Raw genomic sequence first — 13,698 nt, forward strand, 5'->3', positions numbered from 1 at the left:
TAGATTGAATATATATATATTTAGTATTAAATTTGAATTTAATTTTGTATATACATATTTAAGAATTATTGCAGTTAATAATTTGACAGCCATGACTATTCAGTACGAACCTGGCATATCTTAATATACAATTTAATATAAAACTAGTATTAATAGCCTACTTAGAATATAAAGTTTATACAACATGAAGAGTTACAGGGAAGTAATACTATATCCGAAGCACATAAAACTTGTATATATCACATGTAATCTTGTTACCTATCAATTAGCATATTTACCTGACGATATTGGGATATCGGTATTTAGTCGGATCTTAACATGTACTTGTGATTTGTTACAAAACGGTATTTTTAAAAATAAACAAACAAATGTCAAAATGTTCAGGACTTAATTAAATCTGTTTTTGGGTAAGATGATGCAAGCATACGATTTTTATTGCGTCTTACACTTTGAGAAGCAAATAATCTTTTACTGCTTTATGAAAATATTGTGTAAAAATGTTAATTATGAAAGTCAAGTGGCTCGAGCATTTTTCTGAGGAGGTTTTAAAAAATTTCAAAGAAATGTTTTACACAGTGGGTTAGCTTTCATTAGTCTACACTATCCTATGGATTAACAACTTTTGGTTATATTTATAATTTAGAATCTCCATTGAAGGTGGAGAACGAATGCACAGTTGATTAATTATATTGATGTGCCATTTGTATGCAAGCATGACATTCCTTTGTATTATGTACCGATTCGAAAAAAAGTTATGCGAGTATTGTCTCCCTTTAACAGGTTCATTATTTTATAATTAAGCATAGGTTTCTGATATAATTTTGAATAATTACAAAATGTATCAATTCAATAGATTTCAGTTTTTGTTATTGGTGTATCAAAAACATGGATGTACGAATATAATTTAATAAATTTAATACGTTTTAAATGATTACATACCAATATAAAGAATCGTTCATCATTTTTGAAAAAAAACTATAACTGAAAGCCGAATTATTTATCGCCCCTTCGTGATACTAAAGTAGATTGATTGGGAAATTAACCAGAGTTATCTAATACTAATCACAGAGAGGGACTAGCAAATAAACTCATCAGATACCAGGACTGAATTTTATATATACGCCAGACGCGCGTTTCGTCTACAAAAGACTCATCAGTGACGCTCGAATCCAAAAAACGTTTAAAAAAGCCAAATAAAGTACGAAGTTGAAGATCATTGAGATCCAAAATTCCTCAAAGTGTTGCCAAATACATCTAAGGTAATCTATGCCCCTGAGGTAGCAAAGCCTTAGTATTTCAAAAAATTCTAAATTTTGTAAACAGTTAATTTACAAATATAACAATATTAATGATAATTTTCATGTCAGCACAAAAAGTGCTGACTAATGGGCTTGTGATCAAGCAATTTTTAATTGTAGCTTATTTAATGTTAAAACAATTTTCCACTATAAACGAATGTTACTTTATACAAATATAAGGACTTTGTTAGCTAAATCTACAAATTTTATTAAATATTAGGAATTTTTATTACAATAGATTAATATGCTATATCAAAATACACCATATAACCTTTTCGAAGTAATTTACGAATACTGATATGAGTTTTTACATTTCTTAATAATGAACCATAATGTCCGACGTTCGTAATTGACCATAGGCAACTTTAGTGATTTTTATTGTTTTTTAAGGACCCCAACTTCATATTTGAGTTGGTGGTCAAACGGTTTTGCGCCACTGATGAGTCTGTAGACGAAATGCAAATCCGGCGAAGAAAACTATTAGCCTGGTAACTTTGATGCTACTTGTATAAACTAACCAGAAATAGAGTTGATTTTAGCTATAATGAATTTGAAGAAGGGACAATATCTTACATTTGTATCTGAGATTCAATTCATCAAAGATTTTTTTTTCTCGAAATAATTATTATAGCTAAAAAAAATTGTATAAATATATGATCACGACACATAAACACGTAACATTTAATATAGTTCACATGTATTGCCAACCACAAATATTTTAGCTACAAAAAAATGTATTTTATATCCTAATGAAGCTTATATCTCTTTTACACATTGTCAATATAAATAATTCTATAATTTCATATTGTAGTTTCTGTTTCCAAGTTAATTTTCTTATAATCATTGGCAATACAATATTGCAACCATACACTTGACAGTTAGACGAAATTTTTGTAGTAACTTTATGAATCAAATCCATGTCAACATTGTAACTGAAAGTGTATATGAACAATATTCAAAAAAATATAGAGATGTTTGTCACATTGTACTGATCAAGTTTAGAAGATATTTCTTATATTTGCAAATATTTTAAGACATACTTTTTTTTTCTGAAGACATTTCAAAATTGTCAATAACAAGGAAATTAATCATAAGAAGAAAAACTCTTTTGAAAATGATTTTTTTTTATTTTCAGAGAAAAGGGAAGATCCATTCACACTGTTGATACGATTTATTGGAATGATGGGTATCCGAATATTGGACTTATTTCGGATTTTCGAAAGTGGTGCACAATCTACAGTATCGAAAGATAACTTTATCAGAGGGGTTAAGGTAATTACTATATAGTATGTTTATTGGGATTCACACAATTTTGTATATCCTCCAAATGTTTATTTTTAAAAATGATTCAGCGTTCAGTTATTTGTATGGAAAGCTGTTGAGATTTTCACTGAAATTCAGTCAGTTGTTGAGGAGAAGTAGTCGATACAAATTGCAAATTAAATAAATTAAAGGCAACACAAGTTTATCGATGTTCAAATCTCGTAAATCGAGTAGAAAGAGACGAACTAAGTTTACAAACAGAATTCGCACGAGTGACGAATAGGGCGTGTACAATTTTATAGAAACACTTGTTTCTAATTCATAAACGAACCAAAAAGTAAGTATCAATACATATTAAAGTCGTTAGAAGTGTATGTGCATTTCGGTTAAAAAGCAAGGTAGTTACAATGTTCGGATTAATACCGTATAAGTATTGCCCGTTTGGATTTATAAGAAATATCCATACAGTGTTTATGATTTACGTTTGAACAGTTTCGAATCTTAGTTATCTCCCCTTTACCAAGGAAAAAAAACCATACATATGATGAAAGGTTATGAAGTAATTTAAAAATGAACTTATAGGAGATTTTTGATAAATATGCATGGACATGATATCAAAAGACTTCGTACTAACATTTGTTGTGATTGACATTGGCTTACCGTTTTTGTCAGTCTCACATTGCAAAATGGAGCCTTAAAAGGGAATAGGAAAAACCCAACCAAAATAACGTAGGATGTCATAACATGAAGTAATAAAGTAAGATAACCACATGAAGTGGGATAGGTTCGTACACATCTGGCAAATATAAACGTTACTTCTAATCTGGATCTCGTTTATACTTACGAAAATTTATCAAAGTATGCGCATAGTTTGCATGGTGGTGTTTTGCATACTGTTGTTTGTCGGTTGTCGTATTTTTGCAATGACATTGTCAGGTTTCTCAACGAATAAGTTTTATTATTCCTATGGTATCTTTCGCATTTTAAATACATTTATTGATCATTTGGTTCATTAAAATTGGTTTTGTCATTTATAGAGATTTTAATTGTGGAATTGTCAAAAATGATAGTAACTTTTTTTGATGACCTGGGACTTATAGTCACATAAACAGTATAATAGTCCCACATATGACGTAGTTTCATTATTTAGAAAACATTACTTTTTCGAAAGGTAATAAACAGATGAAAGTAATCAATTTCCAGCCTTGATTTAATAGTTTTTGTCTGCATACTGTCTCTATTTGAATGTCATTCTAGTGAATTCATCTGTTTATCTGTTTAAACATGGACAACTGTTTCTTTTTTTTTTCTTTCTAGAAAGTAGGAGCTCCGCTGAGTGATAGAGAGATTGAGTTAGTTGCAAAACGACTTGCTCGAAAAGGACAAATCAGTTACAGGTAAATAAAACAGTATAAACAATGGTTCTTACTTCTAATATATACAATGCTCTATCTGTATTCCGACAAGGGTACTTTACAGAGTTCAATTCGTTTGAAAAGTTATTATATATGTTATAATAAATGTTATTGTCAATGAGTTTATTTGTGTTTTAATTTGACCGATCAACTAACTCACAAATTGAGGAAGTCCGAAGGACTAATAATCTGATAAAAATTCGAAGGACTTTATGCTACGTTTATGAGTATGAAGACCGAGTTTACACATAAAAAAAACTTCGTCAAATAATCTTTATAACTTATATTTCTATCAAAATATTCAAAGTTATGTTGAGACTCTCAGAATTTCTTTTGTCTGTGAAATTCGAAAGACTCGAAAGATTCGAAAGAGAAAAGAAATAGGACATTTTATTCATCTTTATGATATTTTTAGAATGGTCTTCATTACATATTGAGATAAAACAAGCCACATGAAAATGTGATGCATGTGTAAAGCAAAACATATTAAAAAAATATCTTTTAATCCTATATATAAACTATTAAAAAATGAGGCACAAGGTATAAAAGGAACTTTTTCAAATATTGTCAAATAAATTGTGAATATAATTACCATGGCAACAAAAAGCTAATATTTGTTTGTCTTTGTATTGGTATGTATATAGATGTGTGTCGTTTACTCTAGCCACCTGAGTTCTTTTCTTTTTTTAATGTGAACTTTTTAAACATTGAATTTTGTAATAATTGTATTATATACGTATATATATTTGTAGCATATTGGCCAATGGGGTACGAAATCATATGAGAGAAGAGAAAAAAGAAGATAAGCGCCAAGAAACAATTGAAGTTAAAAAGCAAGAGCATCGCAAAAATTTCCTAAAATCAGACTTAGGGGAAGTTAAACCCCCAGACGTGAAGGAATTAACAATGTATAAAACTGTGGCGGGTAAAAACTTTGCCCGAATAATGAGTTCTTCGAACATGTTATCTAGTAGGAAAGAATCTCCATCTCCAACATCTAGCCGTGTTTCACTGTTACCAAGACTAGTAGACAAAATAGTCAGCATCAATAGATCGGCCAAATCAATATTATCGCAAGAAACGCACAGACTGGAATCAGCTAAACGACGTAAAAGACAAAAAATATTTAGCATTGTCTGAATTTGTTATGCTTATTAATTCGTTGTTATTATAATAAAATATATTACTTATAAAAAGTACTGTTTATAACTGAATAACTCCCGATTGATTAAATAGCAAATGTTTTATCCTGATATATTTTCCAATTATGAGATGTCTAAAGGAAAAGGATAAACAATAAGAAATATAAACTAGTAGCCTACAAGCAATGGTTTCGAATCAGTGCAAGAAAAATGAAAAGAAAAACTATTTGGTGCGGCCGTGTTATAACATTGTACTAATGTGTGATCATGTCAATTTAAAGAAGACTGTTTATGATAGGTTAAAAGTAAAATTACAAAAATACCGAAAAATCGAAACGGAAAATCTTTTATCAAATGTCAAAAAATAAGCTCAAACACATCAAACGAATTGTCATATTCATGACTTTGTATAAAAGATATTTGGTATGAGTTTTATGAGCATTGAAAAATCTAGTTTACTTTTAGGTATTTTACAATGCTCTTCCACTTTATACTTGTTTTGGTTTCTATAAACTATGTTGATATGAGTATTATGCAGACGAAACGCACGTCTAGTGTATCAAAATATTTTGACCAGCAGAAATAGATAAGTTACATAACAAATTAGAAAGCTTGTAAGTAAAACAGAACACAAAAGGGTTAATAGGGAAGTATGAACAACAGAATAATCTCTTGGTTGAAAACATTTGCAACGATATATATGTTGTGTACAAGTTATCATTTTGTACAAATTATAATTTGTACAAAAATATTGTACAAATTATAATTTGTATTTTGACTTTGTACAAATTATAATTTGTACAAAACGTGCCTGTACAAATTACAATTTGTACAAAATTTGACCAAAATTCACTTATAACTTGTACAACAGTTATAAATATGAATTTTGGTGAAAAATGCATTGATTCACACGATAGAATTGTAATTAAATGACCACACACTAAACTTAATTAACAAAATACAAAAGGCAGATTGATCTTCGAAATTTTTGAGAGAAAAAAAGTAAACAAATAGGACTTTTATACAAATTTTTAATACATAAACTACTTTTTCTTTAAAAAAAGGAGATCATTCAATAGTGCTGCTTGATTAGTTCTTACCGTTATTTTGAGGATTTTTGTTTTATTTAGAAAGTTTGCAAAAACTATTATATTTGTAAAATTTGATATTTTGTATCGTGAAAGATCGTGTATAGCATTTTGATGATCGTGAAAAGGATCTCAAAAGATATGTTGCCACTTATTCGTCCATGAAAACAATCAAATCTTTCTTTAAACAAGTTATAGTTTATATTTGTAATTGGTACATCAAAAGATTGGATGTATATGACTTATTCAGCTTCACTTTTGTTTGTGAAAAGATTGATGGTTCAATGCCATTTGGGTCTGATGATTTTATAATACTACACCAACTATAAAATAAAAGTCTGTCTGTCTGTTCTGCATACGTTTAATGTTATTTTTTTCAAGCTTAGATTGTCTCAACTGATTTCCGTTAAGTTTGATATTTACAAAACAAAGATCCTTGTTGAAAAAAAAACATTGATAAAAAAAACGGCAGAAAAACAACTGACATATTCCTGACTTTAGCATAGTCATATTCCTTAATCAAATGGGGTGTTTAATCTCGCTTTCTTTCTTGGATATTTATTTGTCTAAAAGTCCAACTGAAGCAGTGAAATACACATGTTTATTCACAGCAACGGTTCTTGAGCTTCAACGTTCGCTATGTGAAGCAGTTAAAATGCCAGTAAAACAGGTCGTCATCGATTTGAGAGTCAAAAGATGGTTTGTAATACCTGATTCTATAAATCACTAGATCAACTGCTCAAACGAATCATAAAGAACTAATATTTGATTTTGTAACTTAGGTGTACTGTGTGGTCATTTAATAGCATTTCAATAATGTGTATCGATGCTTTTTTCACCAAAATCCATATGATAAATAATTGTACAAGTTATAAGTGAATTTTTGTCCATTTTTGTACAAATTGTAATTTGTACAAGCACTTTTTGTACAAATTACAATTTGTACAAAGTCAAAATACAAATTATAATTTGTACAATATTTTTGTACAAATTATAATTTGTACAAAATGATAACTTGTACACAACATATATATAAGGGACATATTAACCTATACATTAACCCATTTAATAGCAGCAATACGCACTAAAGAAACGGTTTACTAACTAACGGCAATGCTCTATTTGCTATGAATAAAAGATGTTGGGGTGGACGGCATTATAATATTTTTCATTCATGAGTGACCGACTTGACTGATAGGAAAATCCGCTAATTAAACATTTAAAGGTTGAACTTATTAAAATTTACAATGCTTCATAAAGAAATTCTAATCAATAACAATGCTCGCAGTTTTTTTTTTTTTTTATCTTTCTGTAAACTATCCTCAATGTTTTGATATTCGCGTGGACAAATTGATTGCGAAGTTTTGTTATCACTGAGCGTTACCCACTCTTAATGATAGTTTAATAAAAGTTGTTCCTTTTCAATCTGAGTCGCAAATGATGGAATAAAGTGTCTTTTTTTTGACAGCAGTCTAGCGGATTAAAGAAAAATGTTTACCAATCTTTATCTCTTTGACACAAATTGGTTATTTAGAATGGCTGGCGCTCATTTACTGTCTATTTAGAATGGCTGCCGCTCATTTACTGTCTATTTAGAATGACTGCCGCTCAATTTACTGTCTATTTAGAATGACTGCCGCTCAATTTACTGTCTATTTAGAATGGCTGCCGCTCATTTACTGTCTATTTAGAATGGCTGCCGCTCATTTACTGTCTATTTAGAATGACTGCCGCTCAATTTACTGTCTATTTAGAATGACTGCCGCTCAATTTACTGTCTATTTAGAATGGCTGCCGCTCATTTACTGTCTATTTAGAATGGCTGCCGCTCAATTTACTGTCTATTTAGAATGACTGCCGCTCAATTTACTGTCTATTTAGAATGACTGCCGCTCAATTTACTGTCTATTTAGAATGACTGCCGCTCAATTTACTGTCTATTTAGAATGGCTGCCGCTCATTTACTGTCTATTTAGAATGGCTGCCGCTCATTTACTGTCTATTTAGAATGACTGGCGTTCATTTACTGTCTATTTAGAATGACTGCCGCTCAATTTACTGTCTATTTAGAATGGCTGGCGCTCATTTACTCTGAAGTCCAAGGGAACATCATTGTACAAAAAAGTGTCCAAAAGTTCCCTGTGCAAATTAATTTTTCAAATTGTTAAAAATTTGACCTCAGAAACTGGCTGACATTAAAGGAGAACCTGGTGTAATCTCATTGGGGCATGTATATATATTAAAAAAAACCTTCTTCATAATTGAACCAAGTGGTCCAAATGGATCTCAAGGTTTCGATTTGTTATTTTGTTTTTATCGACCATCCAATATGATCGCCAAACATTTTTTGTCTCATTGACTAAACGCGCATCTGGCGTACAAAATGTTAATCATTGTATCTGTGATGAGTTTATTTACTCAAACTATAAGTTAGTAATCATAAGAAATTAGTAACTAAAGTCAGATATATGACTGTTGTTACCCATTCGTGTGATGTGTTTGACCTTTTGATTAAGGACTTTCTGTTTTGACTATTCCTTGGAGTTCGGTATTCAAATACAAATAATAAAATATTATAGCGCTAGATTACACTTAATTTTGCACTAGGGCTCGTTTCAAAATGTGATAATATATCGTCCTCTAAAGAATCGAATAAACAACGGAAATGTACGCATAGAATAGCAAGCATGTGAAGTGAAAGTAGTGTGTAGGGTTAACTTCTCAAGACTAAGAACAGTTACCATAATGGTCGCTAATAATAAAACAAATTATTTGTCTATCAGCTCTGACGATGTAAGAACTATGTATGAATATATTTGAGCACACATGAAAACGATATTATTGAACGAATCGAATCAGATTTTAATTTTCGGACGCAGGATTTCGTATTCCAAAATTAACCTTTTTTTTAACAAAATGGAATCCAACCTTCAATCGCTAACTGTTTGAGTTTTGTGTGTTAAGTTCACATTTTTAGAGTTTGTCTGATACTCTAAACTATTATTTTCCTTTAGGCTTTACCGTTTATCCTTTACCTGACTACAGTTCGGATGTAGATACTATTTATCCTGACAGAATGGCTGGTGTTAGCCTCAAACGCGTGTGATAGAAATTATAAACTCTAAAATGCTAACACGTAGCTACCAGATAGTTGGAATACAACTTAAACAAAAACAACCCAAAAAAAAAAAAACAAACAGTCAGACATCTTCTTATATCTATGTTATAATAAGTGCTGCTGGTTAACCACGAATTGGGCATGAGATTATTTTTAAGTCGAGTATGACGCAGTTTGTATATACTCATTGTTGAATAGAAAGACGATTAAAAATAATTAAACAAAAGCGTTTAAAACACACCTGACATATAGACATGTACTCAAAGGCATAAGAAATTCAAAATGGTTATGATTGAATAATTCATAAAGATTATTACAATATTATAAAATTACTAAACAGAAAATAAATGCATTCATTTCCATTAAAGATTAGATTGAAATATATTCATATTATATGAAAATATAAAAAAATGTGTGTACGAGCTTAAGAAACAAAACGAAAAGCAATGCTCAACTTTCCTGTATAGTAGCGAGTTTAAATTTATATTAAAATTAACGATAATGTACGTATATTGTTCTGTAATCTTATTTTTATGCCTGAACGTTTTGTTTTATTTCATTTCAGTTCAATTATAACAGAAATAGATTTGGCTTAAACGCGGACCGCGAAGAGAACACCAAAATTAATTTTCATGTAAACAGTCAATTACAACCTCTGGGTCGATGCCACTGCTGGTGGAGATTTATTTCCCCGAGGGTATCACCAGCCAAATAGTCAGCACTTCTGCGATGACTTGAGTTATCATTGATATGTTCATAATAATAAATTAACTGTTAACAAAACTTTGATTTTTTGAAATACTAAGGCTTTTCTACCTCAGGAATAGATTACCTTAGCTGTATTTGGCAAAACTTTTAGGAATTTTTGGTCTTGAATGCTTATCAACTTCGTACTTTATTTGGCCTTTTAAACATTTGTTGATTTGAACATCCCTGGTGAGTCTTTTGTTGACGAAACGCGCATTTGGCGTAGACATAAAATCTATGATGAGTTTATTTCTAACATCACCGTTTGCTCAACGTCATAGCAGAGCAACGGGAGGCTTCTTTAAGCAAATCAAAGCGTTATTCATTTGTATAATATAACCGTTGTTTACATGCAGGATAAAAACAAGTTTAAGCTATCTTCTTCATTTTAAAAATGTTATTAGTTCATTTATATCAGGTAATAAGGTCAGTGTTGTTATGACTTTGTGTCCAAATAAATACAAATATCAGTTAATTAGGGTTAAATCAGCGTGTCTTAGTTGTCGTTACAAATATCTTATATGAATTTCAAAATTGTTCTGAGACATACACGGCACAAAACTTGACTTCCTCATTGGTCTTGGATTGATGTAGAATAAGTGATGAATTGTAATAATGAAAGAAATATCAATTATGTAAAATTTAAATGCTTACATTTAGAATGGTCAATATTGATATACAAATATACAAATTGAAGATTAATTTTAAAACATCAAATTTATATACAAGTAAATGAAGAAATACTTTCATATTGGATAGATCTTTTAACTTACGTAAATCGGTTAATTTCTATTTAAAACGTTTTATGATTTTTCATATCGTGACCATTTATTTCGTAATTTCATATCTGTTACATATTCCATTTAAATAAACTAAATATGTTTTCTATGACTTAGTTATGTGAACAATATAATAAATAGTTTTTGATTTTGTACAAATAATAACATGCACAAATTAAATTTCCCAGCTTTACATTCGATGACACTTTATTCCAAATTATCCTATATAAGTTCAAGAGCAACGACAATAAAAATACATAAAATGATATCCACAAACGGTTCTCGAGTTAATTGATGTTAGAATTTGAATACTAGTATTCTTGAATATAACTATTGACAATTCTCTTTCCGTTTTCTTTTCAGATGATGCATTGTCATTGCATCTGCTATAGGATTTTGTAGTAGTGTACACAAAATGTTCCATTGTATTTTTTTTAATATTAGTATTTTGTAAAACTCATATGAGGAACCAGTTTTAATTTCAAAATTCTAAATACGTATATTTTTTGTACTTTTATTCAGGTTTGTGATCCTCAATTTAAATTTCATAGGATGAATTTTCAATACTTGTAAATCCATAATTGTCAACAATTATCATACTAGTTGGTAAGTGTGTCTCACACCTACACTTTGCATTTTAAATAAGAGATTCTGAAAATAGTACTGAAAGTATCTGCTTTAATGTGTGTGGGAAAAATTAATAATGTGCCAAACGTACACACTCAAAAATAATTTAGAAAATATGTCATAATTATATTGGATCCAATTAGGGTTTTGCAATATTGTTATTATAGAATTTAACCAGCCTTCCGTTCTAAATTGTAAGCTTGGAATCCTTGATGAGTCATAGGGTTTATAACGACTTGAAGAATAGGGTAAAAGACTATCAATGATTTTGGGTATATAGTAAACGATTATTTATGATCTAGATTTTCAGAGAATAAGAAGGTCAATGAGGGACTACAAAGTTTAATCCAATCTATTCATAGAACTATCAAAAGATTTGTAGGTTGTAGAACAGATTAACCTGAAAAAAGAAAATAGTACAATTATACTTCTATTCAAAATAAATTAGTTTACAAGGCTCTTCAAGATTAAAATAATATATAGAAACGATTATAATGTTAATCCAGTACTTCAGTGCGATGGTACTACATGTGGCTACGTACACTACTCTCCAGTGATGAGATTAGAAAATATTTAGAAACTAAGGTCACAACTCTCTCATGCAAAATTGACATTAATAAATGCATTTAGCAATTATCCTTCTGTTTCCTTTTGGTTGTAGATCTCTACACGTGTTCACGTTCTAATACATCTGTGGCTTCGAATGTTTGATGTTCAAAACCAGGTTCAACTCACCATTTTTTTTTCTTTAAAAAATGGCCTGTACCAAGTCAGGAATGTTCGTTTCTGTGTGCGTTACATTTTAATGTTGTGTCGTCATTCTCTTATATTTAATGCGTTTCCCTCGGTGTTGGTTTGTGACCCGGATTTGATTTTTTTCTATCGATTTATGAGTTTTGAACATCGGTATACTACTGTTGCCTTTATTTATCGTTCCTGGTGAAGGTAAATTCAAAAAAGTGCATCGGATGCATATACTTTATTAAATGTTGTTTTCGTTTTTTTTTAGCTGTGATCTAACCTATCGTTGTCGTTAAACCTATACATTGTACACTAAAAGGGTTGCAAATTTGACTCACTACGATGTCTTTTAGTCTATGGATGAGTCCATTATTGACATGCCTTTAGAAAACAGCTATCTATGATATATAAGAAGATATGGTATGAGTGCCAATGAAACAAATCTCTATCCAATTCACAATTTGGAAAAGAAAAACTATTTATAGGTCTAAGAACGGTCTTTAACACGGAGCCTTGGTTAACACCGAACAGCAAGCTACAAAGGGCCCAAAACATGACTTGTGTAAAACCATTCAAACGGAAAAACCAACGGTCTAATCTAAAAAAAAAAAAAACGAGAAACAAGAAAACATTATGAACCACATCAACAAACAACAACTACTGAACATCAGGTTCCTGACTTAAGACAGTTGCAAACAAATGCAGCGGGTTTAAACGATTTAATAGGCACCAACCTTAATCCTTACCGGAGACAATAGTATAGCATCACAACTGTAAAATATCAATTGAAATGGCTTAACACAATCAAAAGACATATTAATACAAGTGAACATATACTGAACGAATAAATTTGATCTATGACACAATGTATTATGTAAATACAAAATGGGGTGAATAAATAAAGTCAACAGTAGTATACCGCTGTGAGTTGAAAAATAATTTCAGAAAGTCAACCATAGCCTATTTTGCATTAATGTCAGTTACGCTGTCTTTGGATACCAACTAAGTCAACGAAAATGTTTAGTGATAGGTTTACTGATTACGTCAACCTGATTGATAAAAAACAACGTTTAAAAGAATATTAGTCTTGACGTGAAATGAGTATGTATAAAGTGCAATCTAAACCATGAAAAATTTCGAGACACCAAACTTTACCATATCAATAGCTTCACTAAACTACGCTATTTCTTGAAATATATTGAATGCATAACTTGGGTTAATTTTCATAATACGGCAATTCAATTTAGAACATTACACGGTCCGAGTACACAGTTATCGTTCTTTGATTCTCGTTGTCCATATAGTCCCTAGCGTGGACAGTGTGTTGCTTCCCAATTTTTTTAGTACCCCTTCCAAATGTATTTCTTCAGGTTTTATGCCTCAAAAAGCAAGAAGGGGGATGAAATTACACTGTAAAAAATTGAGGCATGACTTTAAAGTAAAGTAGTGATTTGGTACAACTGAAAAAGGTTGAAAATTA

The 13,698-nt window shown here is 30.4% G+C and overlaps 1 protein-coding gene across 3 annotated transcripts in view; it reads left to right on the plus strand.

Moving 5' to 3' along the window:
* The window catches only part of LOC143067940 (uncharacterized), a 40,937-nt gene extending 35,764 nt beyond the window's left edge, over positions 1–5,173 (plus strand). For all 3 annotated transcript variants that reach the window (XM_076241587.1, XM_076241585.1, XM_076241586.1), the window contains 3 exons: positions 2,434–2,570; positions 3,879–3,958; positions 4,729–5,173. In XM_076241587.1, the coding sequence (XP_076097702.1) occupies positions 2,434–2,570; positions 3,879–3,958; positions 4,729–5,116 (605 nt within the window). In that variant the 3' untranslated portion in view covers positions 5,117–5,173. The remainder of the gene's footprint in view (positions 1–2,433; positions 2,571–3,878; positions 3,959–4,728) is intronic.
* The last annotated feature ends 8,525 nt before the right edge of the window (positions 5,174–13,698 follow it).

This window comes from Mytilus galloprovincialis, chromosome 3 (assembly GCF_965363235.1).
Source record: "Mytilus galloprovincialis chromosome 3, xbMytGall1.hap1.1, whole genome shotgun sequence".
Classification (NCBI taxonomy): domain Eukaryota; kingdom Metazoa; phylum Mollusca; class Bivalvia; order Mytilida; family Mytilidae; genus Mytilus; species Mytilus galloprovincialis.